The sequence below is a fragment of the Takifugu rubripes genome, unplaced genomic scaffold (assembly GCF_901000725.2).
Source record: "Takifugu rubripes unplaced genomic scaffold, fTakRub1.2, whole genome shotgun sequence".
Lineage (NCBI taxonomy): Eukaryota > Metazoa > Chordata > Actinopteri > Tetraodontiformes > Tetraodontidae > Takifugu > Takifugu rubripes.
Window position 1 is genome coordinate 851759 of NW_021821633.1, and position 22712 is coordinate 874470.

Consider the following 22712-nt stretch of genomic DNA (forward strand, 5'->3'; position numbering starts at 1 on the left):
AACCTGGAGGTATTTGGAATGCAGTAGTTTGGGTGCCACGTTGCTTACACACAACGGGCTGGTGTCATTTTCACCAGGAGGAGACACAGAAATAATGAACGCAGAAGGAAAAGACATTGAGACCTGATTCCTAACCAACACCATCTTGGAGCTGCTTGAAGGTCTCAGATGTATGGAATGCTATGATACGCAGAATGGGCACAAACATTCATCCACACAGGAAGCACAGGAGAAGCCAAACACGGGACTTATGCTGTTCCTTTCTAGGTGGCCTGGATCAGAAATGGCCGGGTCCAGCTGGTTGGTGCACAGCAAGGCCCGAGTGTCCTTCTCGGGTGCCACGAGTCTCCTCCTCGGGTGCCCAAGTGTCCTTCTCGGGTGCACGAGTCTCTTCGCGGGTGCCCGAGTCTCCTCCTCGGGTGCCCAAGTGTCCTTCTCGGGTGCACGAGTCTCCTTCGCGGGTGCCCGAGTCTCCCTCTCGGGTTGCCCAAGTGTCCTTCTCGGCCACCTTCTGTTTATATTCCTCTTTTCTCGACAGGGTTACTTTGGCTCCAATGTCGCTCCGATAATCACATTTCCTTATGTCTTGTCACATTTCTCTGTTGGAGAGCATTTAGGTGCTAATTTGTCTCCTCTACAAGCACTTGAAACTCGGTTGAATTGAATTTCTGTTGCCTTTTCAGGTTATAGTCTATTTTTATCAGTTAATGTATGGACAATTCTATTTTCTATTAAATTGACAGCTGCCAGCGTGCTGATAATTAAAATATTACTTCCTTTTCATGGATCGTGAAGATGACATGATGTGACAAGAGGCACAAGCTAGCATCAAGCTAACTGGCTTCACTTTAACACACCAGTGTAACACATTGCTTGGCTTGAATGGGGCGGCGTGTTAGGGTTCCCTAACAGCCTGTATTTCTGTTTCTCCTCTTCCCTGTTGACCTTAGGTAGGTGAGGCTAACCCTAACCCTCCTCTCAAACCTGGAGCTCATCTTAGCTAATTCTCTTGGACACCATGCTTTCTTCATCCACTCATCAGCAGATCATTGTGTACCACACCAGGACAGCACTTGGCTCTGGGATATCCGTTCTGTCGAGCCTCCATCAGCCTCGAGCCTCGGTAACCTTCCAGCTTTTGTTTTCCCTTCATTTTTTTTCTTGAAGCTTGAAACTGCCTTGTGAGTCAGTTCTGCTCTTTGGGTCTAGTTTGTGGTGTTGGCATCCCAACAGGGTGATGATCACACCCCTGCAGCCACCAATAATAACAAGGACAATATTCATGTATTATGTCCTCATGTTGGGAGAAAGAAAATCCTCGAGTTTTAGGGTTTTCTTTCACTTAAAGCCACGATGTAATATCTACTTTCAGGTAGGTTTTTTAAGATCTTCTCAGCTGGGCAACTCATTTTCTCTATCTTTAGGGGGAATTTAAGTGACATTGTCTCAGTCCCTCTCTGAAGTGTATCATTAGGCTCCTCTCATCTGTTGCTGCTCTCACTTCCCTCAAGTAAAGGGAGAGCTGTTTCTACTGTTTTCTACCAGAGCTTCATAGAAGATGTGGTGTGGAGCACAGACGTTAACATCTAACGGAATTGTATCTCCTTCCTGGTTTCTAATGCCTGCTGAGAACTTGGAGCATCGTTTTTTCAGCAGTTCAATACAAAGTATATACAGAACATGACAGACTTCAAGTCCTCTGAGATGATGCGTATGAGTACAGTAACAGTTGATCCGATTTTCTCAGTTCCTTTGTTGTTCCAACATGTTTAAGGATCAGCCTGCAAAAGTACTTTCTCCTTTGATAAAAGCATTTCCAGCTTGAGGGTTGCTTTGGACACAAAAAAGAAAAAAAACACTTTTCTTGAGGTTTTCTGCTTTTGACCTCCTGCTCTTCCCATCTCTGTCATTTGTGAGCTTGATTGGGAAAGCAGGCTCCCATAATGGTTGTGACCATGCCACCCTTGCTGTTGATGCTAGACTCAACCCTACTGTTGGAGTCACTGACAACATTCTTTTGTAAAGTCTATCAGCTCCCTTTCTTTTCAGACATTTTCATCAGATTCATTTGTGCTGTCGTGTTGTGGACTCGAACCCTAATCCTAACCCTAACACCTAACCCTAACCCCTAACTCTAACCCCCTAACCCTAACCCCCTAACTCTATCCCTAACCCTCTAACCCTAACCCTCTAACCCTAACCCCTAACATTAACCCTAACCCTAACCCTAACTCTAACCCCTAACTCTAACGCTAACCCTAACCCCCTCTAACTCTAACCCCTAACCCTAACCCCTAACTCTAACCCGAACCTTAAACCCCTAACTCTAACCCCCTAACTCTAACGCTAACCCTAAACCCCCTAACTCTAACCCCTAACCCTAACCCCTAACTCTAACCCGAACCTAACCCCTAACTCTAACCCCTAACTCTAACGCTAACCCTAACCCCCTAAATCTAACCCCTAACCCAACCCTAACCCCTAACTCTAACCCTAACTCTAACCCCTAACCCTAACCCCCGAACCCTAACCCCTAACCGCTAACACTAACCCTAACCCCCTAACTCTAACGCTAACCCTAACCCCCTAACTCTAACCCCTAACCCCTAACCCCTAACTCTAACTCTCCTAACCCCTAACCCCTAACTCTAACCCTAATCCTAATTCCTAAACCCTAACACCTAACCCCTAACTCCCTAACTCTAACCCTAACCCCCTAACTCTAACCCTAACCCCTAACTCTAACCCTAATCCTAACCCTAACACCTAACCCTAACCCCTAACTCTAACCCCCTAACCCTAACCCCCTAACTCTATCCCTAACCCTCTAACCCTAACCCTCTAACCCTAACCCCTAACATTAACCCTAACCCTAACCCCTAACTCTAACCCCCTAACTCTAACGCTAACCTAACCCCTAACTCTAACCCTAACCCCTACTCTAACCCGAACCTTAACCCCTAACTCTAACCCCCTAACTCTAACGCTAACCCTAACCCCCTAACTCTAACCCCTAACCCTAACCCCTAACTCTAACCCGAACCCTAACCCCTAACTCTAACCCCCTAACTCTAACGCTAACCCTAACCCCCTAACTCTAACCCCTAACCCTAACCCCTAACTCTAACCCGAACCCTAACCCCTAACTCTAACCCCCTAACTCTAACGCTAACCCTAACCCCCTAAATCTAACCCCTAACCCTAACTCTAATCCTAAACCCCTAACTCTACCCCTAACTCTAACCCCTAACCCTAACCCCCGAACCCTAACCCCTAACCGCTAACACTAACCCCTAAACCCCCTAACTCTAACACTAACCCTAACCCCCTAACTCTAACCCCTAACCCTAACCCCTAACTCTAACCCGAACCCCCTAACTCTAAACCCCTAACCTTAATCCTAACCCCTAACTCTAACCCCTAACTCTAACCCCCTAACCCTAACCCCCGAACCCTAACCCCTAACACTAACCCTAACCCCCTAACTCTAACCCCTAACCCTACCCTAACTCTAATCCTAACCCCTAACTCTAACCCCTAACTCTAACCCGAACCCTAACCCCTAACTCTAACCCCCTAACTCTAACGCTAACCCGAACCCCCTAACTCTAACCCCTAACCCTAACCTAACCCCTAACTCTAACCCCTAACCCCTACACCCCCGAACCCTACCCCTAACACTAACCCTAACCCCCTAACTCTAACCCCTAACCCTAACCCTAACTCTAATCCTAACCCCTAACTCTAACCCCTAACCCTAACCCTAACTCTAATCCTAACCCCTAACTCTAACCCCTAACTCTAACCCCTAACCCTAACCCCCGAACCCTAACCCCTAACCCTAACCCCTAACCCTAACCCTTGCTTTTTTTGCTTCAAAATATCCTTGTTAATTGTTGCGTATATTCAAAACAGATGATCAATCCTGAAATCGGAAGAGTTTAAATAGATGTAATAATGCATTAATTACTGTATAAAAGTGCTTGTTATTTACTACAGTCACTGAAAACGTTACACCAGAGAAGCAGCATCAACATCCTGCAGAGAGGATCAGGAACATTTCTGGAGGTGACTTATGGGTCCTCCTATCATGGGTGACCATGTGGAAGGAGAGCAGTGATTGGCTCAAAGCATTCAACGGTAACCAATAAGGAGGTCGTTTGTTGTGACCTAGTTTCAGGTGAGTCAAGCTCAAAGTACTTTTCATAAAACGTTAAACTAAGAGGAGGTGTGCCACCACATTAGGACCCTCACGCACAAAGTGTGAAGACTAGAAAGGAAGTGGTATTCTTGTAAACAGATAGCTACCATTTAGCCTGGAAAGACTGTCTGCTAGTTACAAAAAGGCCCTCCATCTTCTTTGTGACCTTAAATTCAGTAATTGAATGTACTGATAAACAACGAAAGAGGGACGAACTTCTGGCCTGATCTTTAAAAGCTAAGTAAGATGGAAGAAACTTGAAGTTTACAAGGCAATCATCTAGAAGCAACAAGGTTCATCCATCAGCTACAGCTGGAGAAAAGCTTTAAACTAAAGGAACCTTTTTCTGTGTCTCATTCTCAATGAAAATGCTCGTTTTTCAGGTCTATTTCATTTACCGATCAAAATTGCAGAGAATAAAAAAAAATGGCTTATTTCAGGATCAAAAAACCCCAGGACAAGAAAATGTAGTAGCTTTGAAAGAAAGCTTTAACACTGCTTGACCATGCTTTCAATTCTGCTTTTTACCATCCGGCCAATCCGCAGTACCAAAGAAGGACAAGAGCTACGAGAAAGGTTGTGAAACTCCAAGACCTTTTCTCCCCATGTCCTGACCTCAGCCCACGTTTAAAGGCCCTGAAATGCAGAACTATCTTTAAAAAAATTAAACTCCTTTGAAGTCTTGCTAATGGAAAGAAAGAAAAAAATCTTTGAAGACTGGATTCTCAGGACCTGAAGAGAGATGAGCCACTCCGAAAATAAGAAGTTCAAACAGTACCTTTGGGCCCTCAGGACCAGATGGGCCGATATCCCCACGATCACCCTGCAGAGACCAGAACAGACGTGTTACAAATTTGTCAGCTGTTGATTTAAAAGGGTTGGACTTACTGACTGCATATTGTGTTCATATACTGGCTAACTAACAAACAGCTTCTTCATGTATCAGCTGCTAGCATGGTTGACATGCATTCCAAAGTTTACCGGATAAACATGATCTCACCTTTGGTCCCGGAACACCTGGCTCACCCTGCACAGATAAAACATTGGGTTAGAGTTAGGGTTAGTGTTAGAGTTAGGGTGGTTAGGGTCAGGGTCAGGGTTCAGGGTAAGGGTAGGGGTTAGGGTTAGGGTCAGGGTTAGCACATTCTTTTCTATCGTTTCACATTTATTTTATTTGAATGTGAAAACCATGTAATATGCGAAGCCATGTCATCTTGAAATAACAAGAGTATCTTCTTGTTGCAATTTGAAAAATATTATTAAACATGGAATTATGTGAGACTGATGTGGCAGAGCTTCACATCAAATTAGGATTTACCAGACCTCGTCTGTGATTCATGGAGCCTTTTTGTCTCAACCTAAATGTCATTTGAAATAACTGTATGGACTCGTGAGGAAATGCATTTACCTTCAGTCCTGGTAAAAGCTGAAGGAACAAAGGAAAAGGTTAATGTAAAAAAAAAGGTGTCTTATGGAAAAAGGTTTGGAACTCTATAAAAACCTCAGATATGAGCTTACTCTTGAGTCTTTTTCCCGGCTTTCCTGGTTCACCAGGTTTACCCTAAATGAAAAGAGAGGTTGCGTTATATTTTCCACTAAATACTCAATGCAATCGTGAGTGGATCCTCAGGTAAAACCTGAATATTTCCATGATGTCATCTTTGATTCAAAGATCTAAATCTACCATGTGTCTTTTAGCTTCCATCCCAACACACTCAATCGAGAATATTTTGCAGAGGAAGAAGCTGGTTGAGATGTTTCATTCAGGTTTTAGATCACAGCATTGTCAAAATGATCTCAGATATTGGAATCATGGACTGGTCTCTATGCTGGTTCTGCTGGACCTCAGTGCTGCTTTTGATCCAGTTGATCACAGCATCCTGTTACAGAGACTGGAACATGTGATTGGGATTAAAGGGACAGCACTAGACTGGTTTAGATCATATTTATCTGATAGATACCAGTTTGCTCATGTCCATGGTGTTCCCTCCTCATACAGTAGGGTTAGCCATGGTGTTCCCTCCTCATACAGTAGGGTTAGCCATGGAGTTCCTCAAAGTTCTGTACTTGGACCAATCCTCTTCACCTTGTACATGCTTCCCTTAGGGAACATTATTCGGCAGCATGGGATAAATGTTCATTGTTATGCTGATGACACTCAGCTTTATTTATCCATGAAACCAGAGGAGACAGAGAAGTTAGTGAAGCTCCAGACCTGTCTTAAAGACATAAAGTCCTGGATGTCTTCAAATGTCCTCCTCCTTAACCCAGGAAAAACTGAGGTCATGGTGTTTGGTCCTGAACCTCTCAGGGACAGATTAGATCACATGATCACTCTAGATGGTATCTCATTAACATCTAGTCTCTCTGTGTCAATCAGGTATTGACCACAGAGATCACATGACTCCTGGACTGGCGTCGCTTCATTGGCTGCCCGTTAAATTTAGAATAATTTTTTAAACACTTCTCCTGACCTACAAGGTCCTCAGAGGCCTAGCTCCATCCTACCTGGAGGAGCTAGTGACACCTTACCAGCCCAATAGACCGCTCCGCTCTCAGAATGCTGGTCTACTTGTGGTCCCCAGAGTCTCTAGGAGTAGAATGGGGGGCCGAGAATTTAGCTACCAGGCCCCCCTGCTATGGAACCAGCTCCCTGTCCAGGCCCCGCTGCTATGGAACCAGCTCCCTGTCCAGGCCCCCCTGCTATGGAACCAGCTCCCTGTCCAGGTACGGGAGGCTGACTCCATCGCTACTTTAAGATCAGACTTCAAACCTTCCTCTTTGAAAAAGCTTATTGTTACTAATTCTGTAGTTCCAGTTACTATCATAGACAGACAGATTATCATACTTAGGGGGTCGTCAATACCATTAGGTTATATAATAATTATATATAATCATATAGAAATAATTATCTAATCATTAGGTCACATCTAAGCTGTGCTGCTATAGACCGAGGCTGCCGGGGTCCAGAACCATGATCACCTCTCAGGCCTCTGTCACCCCGCTGGGTCATGGTTTCCTCTAACCCTAACCCTAACCCAACCCTAACCCTAACCCTAACCCTAACCCTAACCCATCCTTAACCCTAACCCTAACCCTAACCCTAACCCATCCCTAACCCTAACCCTAACCCATCCCTAACCCTAACCCTAACCCAACCCTAACCCAACCCTAACCCATCCCTAACCCTAACCCATCCCTAACCCTAACCCAACCCTAACCCATCCCTAACCCTAACCCTAACCCAACCCTAACCCTAACCCATCCCTAACCCTAACCCTAACCCTAACCCTAACCCTAACCCAACCCTAACCCTAACCCAATCCCTAACCCTAACCCATCCCTAACCCTAACCCTAACCCTAACCCATCCCTAACCCTAACCCAACCCATATAATATGTGTTGTACTGACTAAATTGACTGAAAGGGGATGAAATGTTCTGACTATGAAGGAGAGAAATGAGGTCCAACGCTCGGCTATCTGGCCATGCAGTCGGTTTTTGAAGAGTGGCGACTAAACTAAATAACGACTGTGGCAACAAGAATTTCTATGTGCAAGCGGCCCTCACACACATCACCAGAGAGGTTTCTGGGCAGGCCACGCGAGCATGTGATATCCCATGCAATGTTCCTTGTCCCTCTGCTTCAGGGACCATCAGTTATAGTCATGAGATTTGGTTTTAACAGGGCAGAGTTGCAGGTAATGTTCGTGAAATTGATCCTGCTTTCACATTTTCATGATAAAAAGTGGACTCACAGGTGAACCGCTAGCTCCATTCAGACCTGGGGTTCCAGGGGGTCCAGGTGGCCCTGGAAGTCCTGGGGGTCCTTGTGCTCCAGGCTCACCCTGCTGAAAGACCTTGAGTTACAACCAGCCATGTTGCTGTGGATCTCACCACACTGAACATGCTAAGCACAACAAGCACACCGCAAAGACGTGCAGAAGGGGATGTTCAGAGACGAGGGTTAGCAGCAGGGGTTAGCAGCAGGGGTTAGCCGCAAGGGTTAGCAGCAGGGGTTAGCAGCAAGGGTTAGCAGCAAGGGTTAGCAGCAGGGGTTAGCAGCAAGGGTTAGCAGCAGGGGTTAGCAGCAAGGGTTAGCAGCAAGGGTTAGCAGCAGGGTTAGCAGCAGGGGTTAGCAGCAGGGGTTTAGCAAGGACCAACTGCTCTCCTAAGTGATCGTGTGGCTAGATTCCCGTGGTTGAATGGTGCCATCTATAAGTGTTAGCTAATACTGTTGAGGGGCTACACTAAGAGAAGCTGCAGAGCCTGATGAGCACCAGTATGAGAGGAACAATCACCTCAGTAAATGAGAGGGCAGCCGGGACACTTACAGTAATGGAGATGAATTAGATGAATTTCATATTCACAAAATGTGGCTTCGGTACAAAAGTATTTGAATGATTCTCTCGATTCTTCATTTTTTGGTTATTTTTCAGTATTTCAGATTGTCAGAGGCTCCCGACTGTCAACTCGTTTTTATATTATTTTAAATCAATTTTGACAAAGATTCCCGGGGCTTCTCTTAATTAGCTGTGAGCAATATTTCAGATCTTTTTATTCTAATTACTGATAAGAAGATGTAGTTTAGCGAGCATAAAGAGGGCAGAGCCTCCTCTAGGGGCAGAATGCTGGAGAAGCCACAATCACTTCACTCTTATTCTTGTGATTATGAGCCAAAATAAAGAAAAAACAAACTTTAAAAAAAGATTCTGTTGGTATTTCATTTATTTGATATTGTAGAAAAGGCTCAGATGGTCAGGTGGATACATGCGTGGAAGTTTGACGTGAACTTCATGACCACATTTCATTTTGGGATACTTTATCTTTGTTTTTGTAAAAACTAGTGGAGACAATCCAACCGATTTTTATACTTTATGCCAGAGGGTGATCAATTATTGCACTTCAAGATGCTGGCGATGTAGAAGGAAAACCTGTTTTCCACCATGAATTGACCACATTATACCCCAGCAATGAATATGAGGCAGCTGAACCCTGATATCTGAGCAGAGTTCTGGAGCAGAGCAGGCATCCAACTTCAGTTACGGAAAGAAAACGCAGCAGATGCCAACAAAGCCAACCATGAATTCATTTCAAATGTTTTAGCATGTTTTAGCATGTTTAGCCGCTGTGGTCAAAGCACCCAGGAGAATTAACCTTTCACTATATGCATTTAATTTGGATGAAAAACTAGTTTACTAATTTCAGTGTTCTACAGAAATATGTAAGAACTAAAAGTGAATTAATTCCCATGATAATAAAATAACAAATGATGATCGGAAAAATGATTCTAGATTATTTATAAAATAGAAATTACTGCCAGGAGAGGGAGACAGATAATCCAAACATAAAAATAACAGGTGTGTGTGTGGGTGTGTGTGTGTGTGTCTCGGGGGTTGTTCAAACTAGTTTGAAAGCTGACACATTTAAAGTTAGGGAGCTATTATTTTGGGCTAGAGAAATTCTGTTTTAATGAATTTATCTATATTTCAGATGGAATCAACCCTAAATCTGAATGTTTAGCATTTATACTGTGTCTCAGTTGGTCCCAATGAGAACGTCAACCGAAGTGCTAATGCTAGCTATAGCAGCCAATAGATGCATTTAAGCAGCGTGGCAGAAAAGCTCGGCCGTTGTTGTTGAGGGTGGCAGCGGTTGGCATCCACAGGTTTGTTGTGGGGGCAAAGAGGGTTGTACCTTGAGGCGTTTTAGGATTAGAGGGCTTATTGAGGGCATGTTGCGCACGGTGATGGGCAACATCTGACATGGGCAGTCACAAAGCACGGGAAAGGTCACCAGGAGGCCAGAGAAAGGAAAAACCAGGAGAATGAAGGCAGAAAGTGGGGATATGGAGGAAAAATAGAAATAGAACATGTGAGTGAGAGGCAAGGAAACGGGAAGGCAGAGGATACAAGGTTGGAATGAAAAAGAGGCACCAGAAAAACAGACTAAGGGCCTGGAGCCCAGGGGGGTGGTTGATGCACAGCATGGTTTGACTCTAAAATGATAACAATGAAACATTCCGATCCCATCCTGCCCCATTCTGTTGCTCACACCTACCGTGTTAATGACTTGTGTGCATCAATGCCCCCCCAGAAGGCTCAAATCAGGCCCCTAGAATGCAGTGGAGCAGAGGTGGGTGCCAGTCTTGCCACAAAGAGTGGTACAGTAAGAGGACACGTCAGACTTACTGTGGCCAACTGTCCGACACACGGCTGCACAATACGCCGCTTCTGTTGGGACGAGCAGCACGATGCAGGTTAGGGAGCTAGACATGAGCCCTGGTCCCTAACTGGTCCCTCACTGGTCCCTAGCTGGTCCCTAGCTGGTCCCTAACTGGTCCCTCACTGGTCCCTAGCTGGTCCCTCACTGGTCCCTAACTGGTCCCTAGCTGGTCCCTAACTGGTCCCTCACTGGTCCCTAGCTGGTCCCTCACTGGTCCCTCACTGGTCCCTAGCTGGTCCCTCACTGGTCCCTAGCTGGTCCCTAACTGGTCCCTCACTGGTCCCTAACTGGTCCCTCACTGGTCCCTCACTGGTCCCTAGCTGGTCCCTCACTGGTCCCTCACTGGTCCCTAGCTGGTCCCTCACTGGTCCCTAACTGGTCCCTAACTGGTCCCTCACTGGTCCCTCACTGGTCCCTAGCTGGTCCCTCACTGGTCCCTAGCTGGTCCCTAACTGGTCCCTCACTGGTCCCTAGCTGGTCCCTCACTGGTCCCTCACTGGTCCCTAGCTGGTCCCTCACTGGTCCCTCACTGGTCCCTAGCTGGTCCCTCACTGGTCCCTAACTGGTCCCTAACTGGTCCCTCACTGGTCCCTCACTGGTCCCTAGCTGGTCCCTCACTGGTCCCTAGCTGGTCCCTAACTGGTCCCTCACTGGTCCCTAGCTGGTCCCTCACTGGTCCCTAGCTGGTCCCTCACTGGTCCCTAACTGGTCCCTCACTGGTCCCTAGCTGGTCCCTAACTGGTCCCTCACTGGTCCCTAGCTGGTCCCTAACTGGTCCCTCACTGGTCCCTAGCTGGTCCCTCACTGGTCCCTAGCTGGTCCCTCACTGGTCCCTAACTGGTCCCTAACTGGTCCCTCACTGGTCCCTCGCTGGTCCCTCACTGGTCCCTCACTGGTCCCTCGCTGGTCCCTCACTGGTCCCTCGCTGGTCCCTCACTGGTCCCTAACTGGTCCCTCACTGGTCCCTCGCTGGTCCCTCACTGGTCCCTCACTGGTCCCTAACTGGTCCCTAGCTGGTCCCTCACTGGTCCCTCACTGGTCCCTAACTGGCCCCTCACTGGTCCCTAGCTGGTCCCTCACTGGTCCCTCACTGGTCCCTAACTGGCCCCTCACTGGTCCCTAGCTGGTCCCTCACTGGTCCCTCACTGGTCCCTAACTGGTCCCTCACTGGTCCCTAGCTGGTCCCTCACTGGTCCCTAACTGGTCCCTAACTGGTCCCTAACTGGTCCCTCACTGGTCCCTCAATGGTCCCTAGCTGGTCCCTCACTGGTCCCTAGCTGGTCCCTAACTGGTCCCTCACTGGTCCCTGACTGGTCCCTGACTGGTCCCTAACTGGTCCCTCACTGGTCCCTCACTGGTCCCTCACTGGTCCCTAGCTGGTCCCTCACTGGTCCCTCACTGGTCCCTCACTGGTCCCTCACTGGTCCCTCACTGGTCCCTAGCTGGTCCCTCACTGGTCCCTAACTGGTCCCTCACTGGTCCCTAGCTGGTCCCTCACTGGTCCCTAACTGGTCCCTCACTGGTCCCTAGCTGGTCCCTAACTGGTCCCTCACTGGTCCCTCACTGGTCCCTAACTGGTCCCTCACTGGTCCCTCACTGGTCCCTAACTGGTCCCTAACTGGTCCCTAGCTGGTCCCTCACTGACAGACATGAGCCCTGGTCCCTAACTGACAGACATGAGCCCTGGTCCCTAACTGACAGACATGAGCCCTGGTCCCTCACTGACAGACATGAGCCCTGGTCCCTAACTGACAGACATGAGCCCTGGTCCCTCACTGACAGACATGAGCCCTGGTCCCTCACTGAGAGACATGAGCCCTGGTCCCTCACTGACAGACATGAGCCCTGGTCCCTAACTGACAGACATGAGCCCTGGTCCCTCACTGACAGACATGAGCCCTGGTCCCTCACTGAGAGACATGAGCCCTGGTCCCTCACTGACAGACATGAGCCCTGGTCCCTAACTGACAGACATGAGCCCTGGTCCCTAACTGACAGACATGAGCCCTGGTCCCTCACTGACAGACATGAGCCCTGGTCCCTCACTGACAGACATGAGCCCTGGTCCCTCACTGACAGACATGAGCCCTGGTCCCTCACTGACAGACATGAGCCCTGGTCCCTCACTGACAGACATGAGCCCTGGTCCCTAACTGACAGACATGAGCCCTGTCCCTAACTGACAGACATGAGCCCTGTCCCTCACTGACAGACATGAGCCCTGGTCCCTCACTGACAGACATGAGCCCTGGTCCCTCACTGACAGACATGAGCCCTGGTCCCTAACTCCTTTGCACATAGTATATATATTTCCATATATTGTATAATGTAGATATGTACGATGTCAAATAGGGGCCGTTGGAAGTAAAACCCTTCCGACTTGCATTTAAAAGTCCATTTAATGGATAATTAAGTCTAATAAAGTCTTTATAATAGCCATTGTAAGCTCATCTATATCATGGAAATATATACAATGTGTATTGGTCAATATAAGTCAGGACAGTCAAAGTTGGCAAGTGTGCTGCACGTCCCTCCTTGTTGCCAGCTAGCTTTTGGGATTTTAGCATCAGAACGTCAGACGGTCTTTGTTGGGACTGGGACAGAGGTGTTGGGGCTCGGACAGGCCAGGACCTCTCTTTGCGGCAGTGACTTGCTGACACCCCTGCTGGGTTCTCGACCGGGTGTTTTTAGGCACCCACAAACCTTCAACGTCAGAGCCTGACTGGAGCGCAAGGCAGCCAGGGTTTTCAGGGGCAGATCCTGCACAAAGAGGCCCTGCACACCAGGGAAGAGCTCGTCTCAGTTAGTGCTGCTCACAAGTCCGGGGTCCATGTCCAACGATTTGATTACAAAAAGAAGCTGCTCCTTTCAGTCAGCGACAGGACGGTTAGAAAATGTAGACTTTATGTGGTGGGGGCGTCATTTACCAAGTCCTTGAAATGAATCCACCTTTGGAAGCGGCCTTAAGGCCCCGGGAGGCTCAGTGGGCATTTATGGCATTGATGGAAAGAATCGAATTGTTGAATTATTACCGTACATATTCCACTGAAATGCAAGAATATGTTCCAGACATGGCTGATCAAAGCTTTTATCTCCACCAATGGTCAGCGGGTGTGCTCCACCCTGAGCTTATACGCTAACTGCTGAAGACATTAAAATGGAGTCACACTGGTGGGACAAGAAGCTTCCAAATCAAAGCCGGCTGAGCTTCCACAACGCTGGAAACGGTTCCTTAGCTTCAACAACACTGGTTCCTTATCAAATAAAGACACTTATTTTGCACCTTGAGACTGATTTTCTGTCTCTTCTTCCTGTCCTCCCACATTCTCCTCCCTCTCTTCTCAGCCTGCTATCAGCAGGGGGTCCTGCTCAAGGTTTCTTCCTTCAATTGCCACTTGTGCTTGTTGGGGGTCCGGCCCCCGGGAACCTCTTATCACCTCCAGAGGCCCAGTGGGAGACGCCTTACATGCTCCCAACTGGCCAAACCCTAAAACCTGCTGGTCACACCACCAGCAGTGGTCTGCTGACCTCCAGCATCGCTGGGTGCATCTTACATTTGGATCTGTGAAAGGTTCTGCCCAAAGATCACAGCACTGATTCAATGATTCAATGATCAATATTATAGTATATGATCAATGATTCAATGATCAATATTATGGTATATGATCAATGATTCAATGATGCCATCGGATTTAGATAAAATTCATGTTCCTGAGAAACTGGTAGAACTTAGTGTGTGTGTGTGTGTGTGTGTTTCTTACCCTGTGTGTATAGTCTCCACATATTCCCTGGAGAAAGAAGACAAAAATAAAAAAGGAACCTGTTTTTGCTTGGGGGGGGGGGGGGGGGGGGGGTTAGCATCACAATTGTTTCTGGAATGAAAGAGCTGTTTAGACATTTTAAATATGATCATTTGACTTGTGGGTTAAACGTGGGTCTCACATTATGTGATACGTCTACAGTGCAGAGGCACTATGGGATAGCCTTAGCCTTAGCCTTAGCCTTAGCCTTAGCCTTAGCCTTAGCCTCTGGGTGATAGCCTCATGTCTCACCTTCTCCCCCTTGGGTCCAGGTTCCCCCTAGAAGGCAAAAGAAGCCCAGTGGTGATGCAGACATCTCACAAAGATGCAGGCTGTAATCACAATCTCAAGTTTCAGGAACTTACTGGGAGTCCTTTAGGGCCTCGCTCACCCTAAATGGAAACACACCAGTAATTAGATGCTGTGATGGTTTTAGTGGTTGACCATTCATCGATGGAACCATCCAAATTAGTGACAATATGTCAACAGTTACAAGAGTCTCCTCAAACTACCGACACTGACACTCAGGCTGACATCCAGTCAGTGTGTGAGGGGCTTCTGGAGCTGTCAGAGCTCAGGAACTGATCCAGAAGCTGAGCAAAGGGCCCAGTGGGACACCAGCAGTCCATAAGCAGAGTAGAGGGCCCTGTGGGACACCAGCAGTCCAGAAGCAGAGTAGAGGGCCCTGTGGGACACCAGCAGTCCATAAGATGAGTAGAGGGCCCAGTGGGACACCAGCAGTCCATAAGATGAGTAGAGGGCCCAGTGGGACACCAGCAGTCCATAAGATGAGTAGAGGGCCCAGTGGGACACCAGCAGTCCAGAAGCAGAGTAGAGGGCCCTGTGGGACACCAGCAGTCCATAAGATGAGTAGAGGGCCCAGTGGGACACCAGCAGTCCAGAAGCAGAGTAGAGGGCCCTGTGGGACACCAGCAGTCCAGAAGCTGAGTAGAGGGCCCTGTGGGACACCAGCAGTCCAGAAGTTGAGTAGAGGGCCCAGTGGGACACCAGCAGTCCAGAAGCTGAGCAGAGGGCCCAGTGGGACACCAGCAGTCCATAAGATGAGTAGAGGGCCCTGTGGGACACCAGCAGTCCAGAAGCAGAGTAGAGGGCCCAGTGGGACACCAGCAGTCCATAAGATGAGTAGAGAGCCCTGTGGGACACCAGCAGTCCAGAAGTTGAGTAGAGGGCCCAGTGGGACACCAGCAGTCCATAAGCTGAGCAGAGGGCCCAGTGGGACACCAGCAGTCCAGAAGCAGAGTAGAGGGCCCAGTGGGACACCAGCAGTCCATAAGCTGAGCAGAGGGCCCAGTGGGACACCAGCAGTCCAGAAGCTGAGTAGAGGGCCCTGTGGGACACCAGCAGTCCAGAAGCAGAGTAGAGGGCCCAGTGGGACACCAGCAGTCCATAAGCTGAGCAGAGGGCCCAGTGGGACACCAGCAGTCCATAAGATGAGTAGAGGGCCCTGTGGGACACCAGCAGTCCAGAAGCTGAGTAGAGGGCCCAGTGGGACACCAGCAGTCCAGAAGCTGAGTAGAGGGCCCTGTGGGACACCAGCAGTCCAGAAGCTGAGTAGAGGGCCCTGTGGGACACCAGCAGTCCAGAAGCAGAGTAGAGGGCCCAGTGGGACACCAGCAGTCCATAAGCTGAGCAGAGGGCCCTGTGGGACACCAGCAGTCCATAAGATGAGTAGAGGGCCCTGTGGGACACCAGCAGTCCAGAAGCTGAGTAGAGGGCCCAGTGGGACACCAGCAGTCCATAAGATGAGTAGAGGGCCCTGTGGGACACCAGCAGTCCAGAAGCTGAGTAGAGGGCCCTGTGGGACACCAGCAGTCCACCCAGTACTGACCAGCCCAGAGCACCCTGAGATGGAGCTGGTGGGACACCATCAGGCAACATGGGGACATGATGTCAGTCCTCCATGTTCCTGCCAAAGCAGCCCTTCTTCCCATGGTGCATTGCAGTGTTGTGTGTTCCACAGATAAGTGCCACACAAGCACCCGGTCTTTGACGTGATGTAAGAGCAGACGGGATTAATTGGACCAGGCTGTTCCCTTCCATTGTTCTGTGGTTCAGTTCTGATGCTCAACTTAGCCCTTTTGGAGGTGGACATGATCACCACTGATCCGTTGACTGGTCCTCTAGGCAACAAACTGAGCTATGCTGACACCATGCTGTCAGAACCAGCATGAAGTTCTTCAGCAGTCTGAGCTACAGCAGGTGGCCTGTTGGACTGAGCCGCAACGACCCTCACGGGGTCACCACGACCCTCACGGGGTCACCACGACCCTCATGGGGTCACCACGACCCTCACGGGGTCACCACTGCCCACTAGATACTGACCTCTGCAGACCAGGAAGAGCCAGGACCAGGAACACTCACGCTTGGCCTGTTAATCATGCTATCTCTGGCCTGTGTATGTGGGTTTCTGAAGGTACTGTGAACCATCCCCACAATGTATATCAGTGTATATTGTCAGGCAGGTCTAACACAACAGGTGGTGATGCTGATAGCTATGCTACTGATAGCTATGCTACTAATAGCTATGCTACTCTAAATCTGTGTATGCAAACTGAAACTCTCACCACGTCTCCCTTGGCTCCATTGTGACCCTGTGTGAAAAAGATCATAGTAAGCACAACTTCTCTTAACAAATATGATCAAACCAAGACAACAAGTTGATGAATTATATTATTTCATATTTTAAAAGAAACCAATAAACTCACCGGTTTCCCATCCAACCCAATTGGACCCTGGAATAAAGGAAGAGAAGCATGAATGAAACCTCTTCAAATATTAAAGGAACAATGAGGAGCACAAAGTGTGACGTTACATCAAGTCTAGAGATTGAACCCATTCAGGTTATTCAGAAGGAAAACAAGACACATTTATCATTATTTTAAAATCAAAACTGTTGGTTCTAGTGTGACGACCCTGGCTGTGTCTTCTCTGCCTGCCTCTCCTGCCTGTTGCCTCCTCCCTTCTGCAGGCAGTGGGGGGGCCAAGTGCTGCTAAGGGGCGATCCAGCTCACCTGGACTGATCAGCTGTGAGGGCTATAAATGCTCCACAGTCTGGGCAGTCAGGCTCTTGCTTGGCTCCCTCCAGGACTGCTTGGGTGTTCTGCTTTGGTTTGTTGTTTTGCATGATCAATCAGTAAATTCCCTTTTTTCTAAAATCCATCACGTGTCTTCTCCCTAATTTGTCTGAGCCCTGAGGTGGTTCATGACAAAATGGGGGCTCGTCCAATCGACTAGGGAAAGGATTTGATTTAGAGGGAGGAATACACTTTGGGTGATGGTGTCAGTGCTTAGTTTTGATTAAGTTTTTGTGTTCAAATTTTTTCAGAAGACCGGTGAGTTTTTCTGGGTAGGTGTTTTTGGAGTCTCACCCCCTGGTAGGTTTATCCCATGGGTTCTGTGTAGGGAACCTGTGGTGGTGAAAGTGAGTAGAGCTATATGCTTAGGTTCACGTCCAGGGGTTCCCTGGAAGTGGCTGCATAGCAGGTGCTTTCCAGCCCCACTGGGTTCTGTGATTAAAAGCCTCTCACCGGTAACTGCCTGAAGACTAGGGTTGAGCTTAGTTAGGAAGATTTTTCCAGTCTGTGGTAGAGGGGTTGATGACTCTTGTTTGGAGGTACAACTGAGTATGGCTTTTCAGATTCAGATTCAGATTCAGAGTACTTCATTGATCCCTTTAGGGGGTGTCCATCAGGGAAATTAGCATCTCCAAAAAAACGTACAGCACTGTACAAAATTACCCACCACCATACCTATTAAAGATAATAAAAATAGAATAAAATAAGAAATAAAATAGAATAAATTAAAAATAGAATATAAATATAAAATATAAAACTGTAGAAATGTAAATAAATGAACTGAATGAATGGATGAACTGAATGAATGGATGTCCCAGTATTATGTTATTGCAGTGTTGTTCCAGTTCTCCTGTTGGCCCTCCTCCCCCCCAGTGAGGAGTTGAACAGCCTGATGGCTCGGGGGATGAATGAGTTCCCCAGTCTGTTGGTCCTGAACCTGGGGAGGCGCAGCCTCTGGCTGATCAGGCTCCTCTGGCTGATCAGGCTCCTCTGGCTGATCAGGCTCCTCTGGCTGATCAGGCTCCTCTGGCTGATCAGGCTTCTCTGGCTGTGGATGACAGTGTGCAGAGGGTGGCGGACATTGTCCATGATGCTCCGCAGCTTGTCAATAGTTCTCCTCTCTGCCACTGTCACCAGAGGTTCCAGCTTCATCCCCACCACCGAGCTGGCCCGCCTGATCAGCTTCTCCAGCCTGGAGAGGTCCGCTTTTGTCACACTCCCCCCCAGCACACCACAGCGTAGGACAGGACGCTGGCGACCACAGACTGGTAGAACATCCAGAGGAGTTTCCTGCAGATGTTGAAGATCTGAGTCTCCTCAGGAAGTACATCCTGCTCTGGGTCTTCTTGTACAGCTGTCTCGTGTTGCTTGTCCAGTCCAGCCTGTTGTCCAGCCACAGCCCAAGATATTTGTAGGTCTGCACGCCCTCCACCTCCTCTGTTCCTATCTGAACTGGCTTCTTTGGTGGAGGAGTTTATTCAGTCTCCCACTGAGGAGTTGTTTGACCAATGTACCAAAGATCAACTTTTGAAAATTGCTGAGCACTTTGGAATTGAAATCACAGATGAAAAGCTGAAAGAAACGCTAAGGGTGGCTGTGAAAGAAAAGTGAATTGAAGATAAAATATTGGTAACTAAGGAGCTGAGTAAAGAATCTTTGTTCATACCATCAGTTAGGGTGGAGTCTTTAACATTTGAGCAACACAAAGAACTTCTGAGGTTACAATTTGAACATGAATGAAGAATGAATCATTTGTTTCCACCTGTTATTTTCTATTCCTTGACTTCAGTGAAATGTAAAATATTTGTACACTTTTTTTAAATAAGAACTTTTAAAATGAGGATGAAATACAACAAGAGAAATGATACTTACAGGAAAGCCTGGGAATCCTCTGGTTCCAGGTTGTCCCTGAGAAGAAATTGCAGTTATAGTCAAACTTTGTGTTTTTGCTGCAGCTAAAATTGGGAAGGAAACTCGGATCTCTTGGAATCCACCAACGAGCATTTATGATGAACTAGAATGATCAACCCCCCCCCCCCCTCCTGTTTGAGGAGCTTCTGCCTGCTTCGTCCAGTAATGAGAAGCATATTATATATCCAACAAAAAATGATCTTCCAGTTTGTCCCCTGTTGTGTCCTCCTCAGTCCTAAGGAGAGCCTCCATCCCTGGACCACATGACTACAGGCCTCACGTTATGTTTGTATAATTATAAGCTTAATTATGAACATTTACTTCTCTCAGATTGCTGTGAATTCCACACTATAGAGCGCACCTGACTATAAGGTGGCCACTTTGACACATGAGGTCTTTATGGTCCACAGAAAGACGATTTGAAATGTTTCATTGCTGAAATGACATTACAGTAACATGCCGGTTAAAAAAATAACCAGCCGAGCAGCTGTTGGTCATTAGCCTTGAAGCTAAAAGCTGCATCGTCAGCATTTCTTTGTGCGTTATCCATGACGAGGGTGTGATATGAATCACAAAAAGACTGTTCAAAACGATTCAACTCCTCGCCGCGTTACAGCATCTCTTCAACCTGTCTACTCCCGTGCTACTCGAGTGCCCCCTGGTGGTCATAAATGTTCATTCAAATTCAGAAAACTTTATTTATCCCGCTATTTAACCCTAACCCTCTAACCGTCTAACCCTAACCGTCTAACCGCTAACCCTAACCCTCTAACCCAAACCCCCTAACCCTCTAACCCAAACCCCCTAACCCTCTAACCCTAACCCCCTAACCCTCTAACCCTAACCCTCTAAGCCTCTAACCCTAACCCTAACCCCCTAACCCTCTAACCCTCACACCCCTAACCCCCTAACCCTCTAACCCTAACCCTAAAACCGCTAACCCTCTAACCCTATAACCCTAACCCTCTAACCCTAACCCTTTAACCCTAACCCTCTAACCCTATAACCCTATAACCCTAACCCTCTATCCGTCTAACCCTAACCGTCTAACCCTCTAACCCTAACCCCCTAACCCTCTAACCCTAACCCTCTAACCTTAACCCTCTAACCGTCTAACCCTAACCCTCTAACCCTAACCCCCTAACCCTCTAACCCTAACCCTTTAACCCTAACCCTCTAACCCTAACCCTCTATCCGTCTAACCCTAACCCTCTAACCCTCTAACCCTAACCCTCTAACCCTAACCCTCTAACCCTCTAACCCTAACCCTCTAACCCTCTAACGCTAACCCTCTAACCCTCTCACCCTAACCGTCTAACCCTCTAACCCTAACCCCCCTAACCCTCTAACCCTAACCCTCTAACCCTCTAACCCTAACCCTAACCCTCTAACCGTCTAACCCTCTAACCCTAACCCCCTAACCCTCTAACCCTAACCCTCTAACCCTAACCCTCTAACCCTCTAACGCTAACCCTCTAACCCTAACCCTCTAACCCTAACCCCCTAACCCTCTAACCCTAACCGTCTAACCCTCTAACCCTAACCCTCTAACCCTAACCCCCTAACCCTCTAACCCTAAGCAATTATTGAATCCAATGTGATGCAGGATGGTATTTCTAATGAAGAGTCCTGGGATGTCCCCTGGACTCGGTGGAGGTGGTGGGAAACGGGAGGATGATGGCTAAGCTGTCATCCATGTTGAACAACACATACAGGACACCCCCCTACAGGACACCCTGGCAGCACTGGGCAGCTCCTTCAGGGAGCGGCTGCTCCACCCTCGCTGGGTGAAGGAGAGGTATCGCAGATTTTTCCTGCCGGCTGCTGTCAGACTGCACAATAAACATAATGCCCGCTAGCACAATCTGAATATTATATATTTTGATATGTATATTGTATTGATATGTATATCCATGTGTATATTGTATACAGCCTCTGTACCACGTACAGGTATACAAGGGCCAATTATCCATTTATCTTGGATTATTGTGTGTGTATATATATATATACACACATCCTTTTTCTGTATATCTTACACCAAATTTTATTTTATTATTTTATTTTACTTTTTCTTTTGCTGCTGCTGTTGCGCTGTAAATTTCCCCGTGTGGGACAAATAAAGGAAATGTGAATCTGAAAGAGGGAAATGACTTACAGGGGGGCCTCTTGGTCCAATGATGGACAGACCTGGCTCACCTGGTGCTCCCTGGAGACAGAAGGACAGACAGAATTAATGACAGATAGAAACTGATAATAAATGCAGGAGAGATCTCATTTCACTACTAAATGAAAAAGCACCCCATAGCTACCTTCCAGTTCCAGAAGGAACCAAAACTAAAATGAATATATAGCAACAATGTTAAATACCGTTCATGTTCATTACCGTTAAATATTGTTCATGTCCTTGTTATCGAGTAATTAAGGGTTGCTGAGAAAGATTCTGTTTGCTTCCTACTAACTTTGCTTCTGGAGTGGATATCCCCAACAATATTTAGGTGTTCCACACAGATGGATTCAAAAATCATCAAAACTCAACGCACAATATTTGCTTGAAGGTTTCCTTTAAAAAATGAGACCTTCATTTTCAGAAATATAGATTTTTTACACTCAAAATCTCAGCAGTGAAGTGGAACCAGTGAGAACCGTTTTCCAAAAGAACCGTTTTCACATTAAAGCAGAACTGTTGATGCCCTTTGACCCCCTACTTCCCCCTACAGTCCAGGATACCACAGGGGTCTGTCTGGCCCAACTCAGGTTCGAGCACGTTCCCTAAATGGGTGCTTTGGCACCACAGACCAATACCACGCCTTGCCTTGTCCATCATGGACAAGTGGTTCTAAATATTTCTGAACAAGGGCTACTTTATGAGCTAACCTTTATGGTCTCACTGCCAGTTTGGGGACAGATACTGTGTGTTACTCAGTGGCGGGGGGTCGTTTAGTCATGGGGAAAGTAGCTTAATAGCATTTGAGTTAGTTTTCACTTTTACTAAACATGGACATTAGACAAGTGAAAATCCACAAACACGTGTTCAGATTGTGTTACTGTGTTTGTAAAGGTGTAACAAGGCAACACTCCTGCCAGAACACACACATGATGTCGAACGCCGTGACTTCACATCTGAATGTCCGCTTGTTTGAGCCCACTTACAATCACATTTTTTTTACGTTGAATTTGGTTTTACAAACCCAACGTCCCTTTGTCCCCCCGTGCTCTGCAAAATCTAAGAATAAAAAGGACTCCGGATGGGGGGGGGGGGCAGAACTATTTACACTGTTTGCCCCCTGTCCTGTTTGGTAAAAGCACTTTATGACCAAAAGAATATTCTTCCTGTGTCTCAACAGTTATCCGCCTCAGTACATGATCCCTTGGTGCGAAACTACCCATCTATGCTAATGTTCAACACGTATTTGGTCTGGAAAACACACGAAGGGCTGCAAACGAATGATCGGTTTGTCTGCTGTAAAACATGATGTGACGA

At 47.5% G+C, this 22712-nt stretch overlaps 1 protein-coding gene and 1 long non-coding RNA gene across 2 annotated transcripts in view; both read right to left on the bottom strand.

The window, feature by feature from the left end:
• Positions 1-4862: 4862 nt before the first annotated feature.
• On the bottom strand, positions 4863-5627 carry LOC115248353 (uncharacterized). The gene is made up of 3 exons (XR_003887252.1): positions 5610-5627; positions 5202-5228; positions 4863-5024 (listed from the first exon to the last, which is right to left on the bottom strand). It is a non-coding gene; the product is annotated as an uncharacterized lncRNA (long non-coding RNA).
• A 21-nt stretch (positions 5628-5648) lies between these two features.
• The window catches only part of LOC105418326 (collagen alpha-1(XIII) chain-like), a 68968-nt gene continuing 51904 nt past the window's right edge, over positions 5649-22712 (bottom strand). The window contains exons 7-16 of the mRNA XM_029831983.1: positions 21387-21437; positions 19193-19228; positions 16952-16978; positions 16811-16837; positions 14591-14617; positions 14478-14504; positions 14187-14213; positions 13129-13200; positions 7959-8048; positions 5649-5762 (exon numbers count right to left, since the gene is read on the bottom strand). Coding sequence (XP_029687843.1) covers positions 5649-5762; positions 7959-8048; positions 13129-13200; positions 14187-14213; positions 14478-14504; positions 14591-14617; positions 16811-16837; positions 16952-16978; positions 19193-19228; positions 21387-21437 — 498 coding nt within the window. The remainder of the gene's footprint in view (positions 5763-7958; positions 8049-13128; positions 13201-14186; positions 14214-14477; positions 14505-14590; positions 14618-16810; positions 16838-16951; positions 16979-19192; positions 19229-21386; positions 21438-22712) is intronic.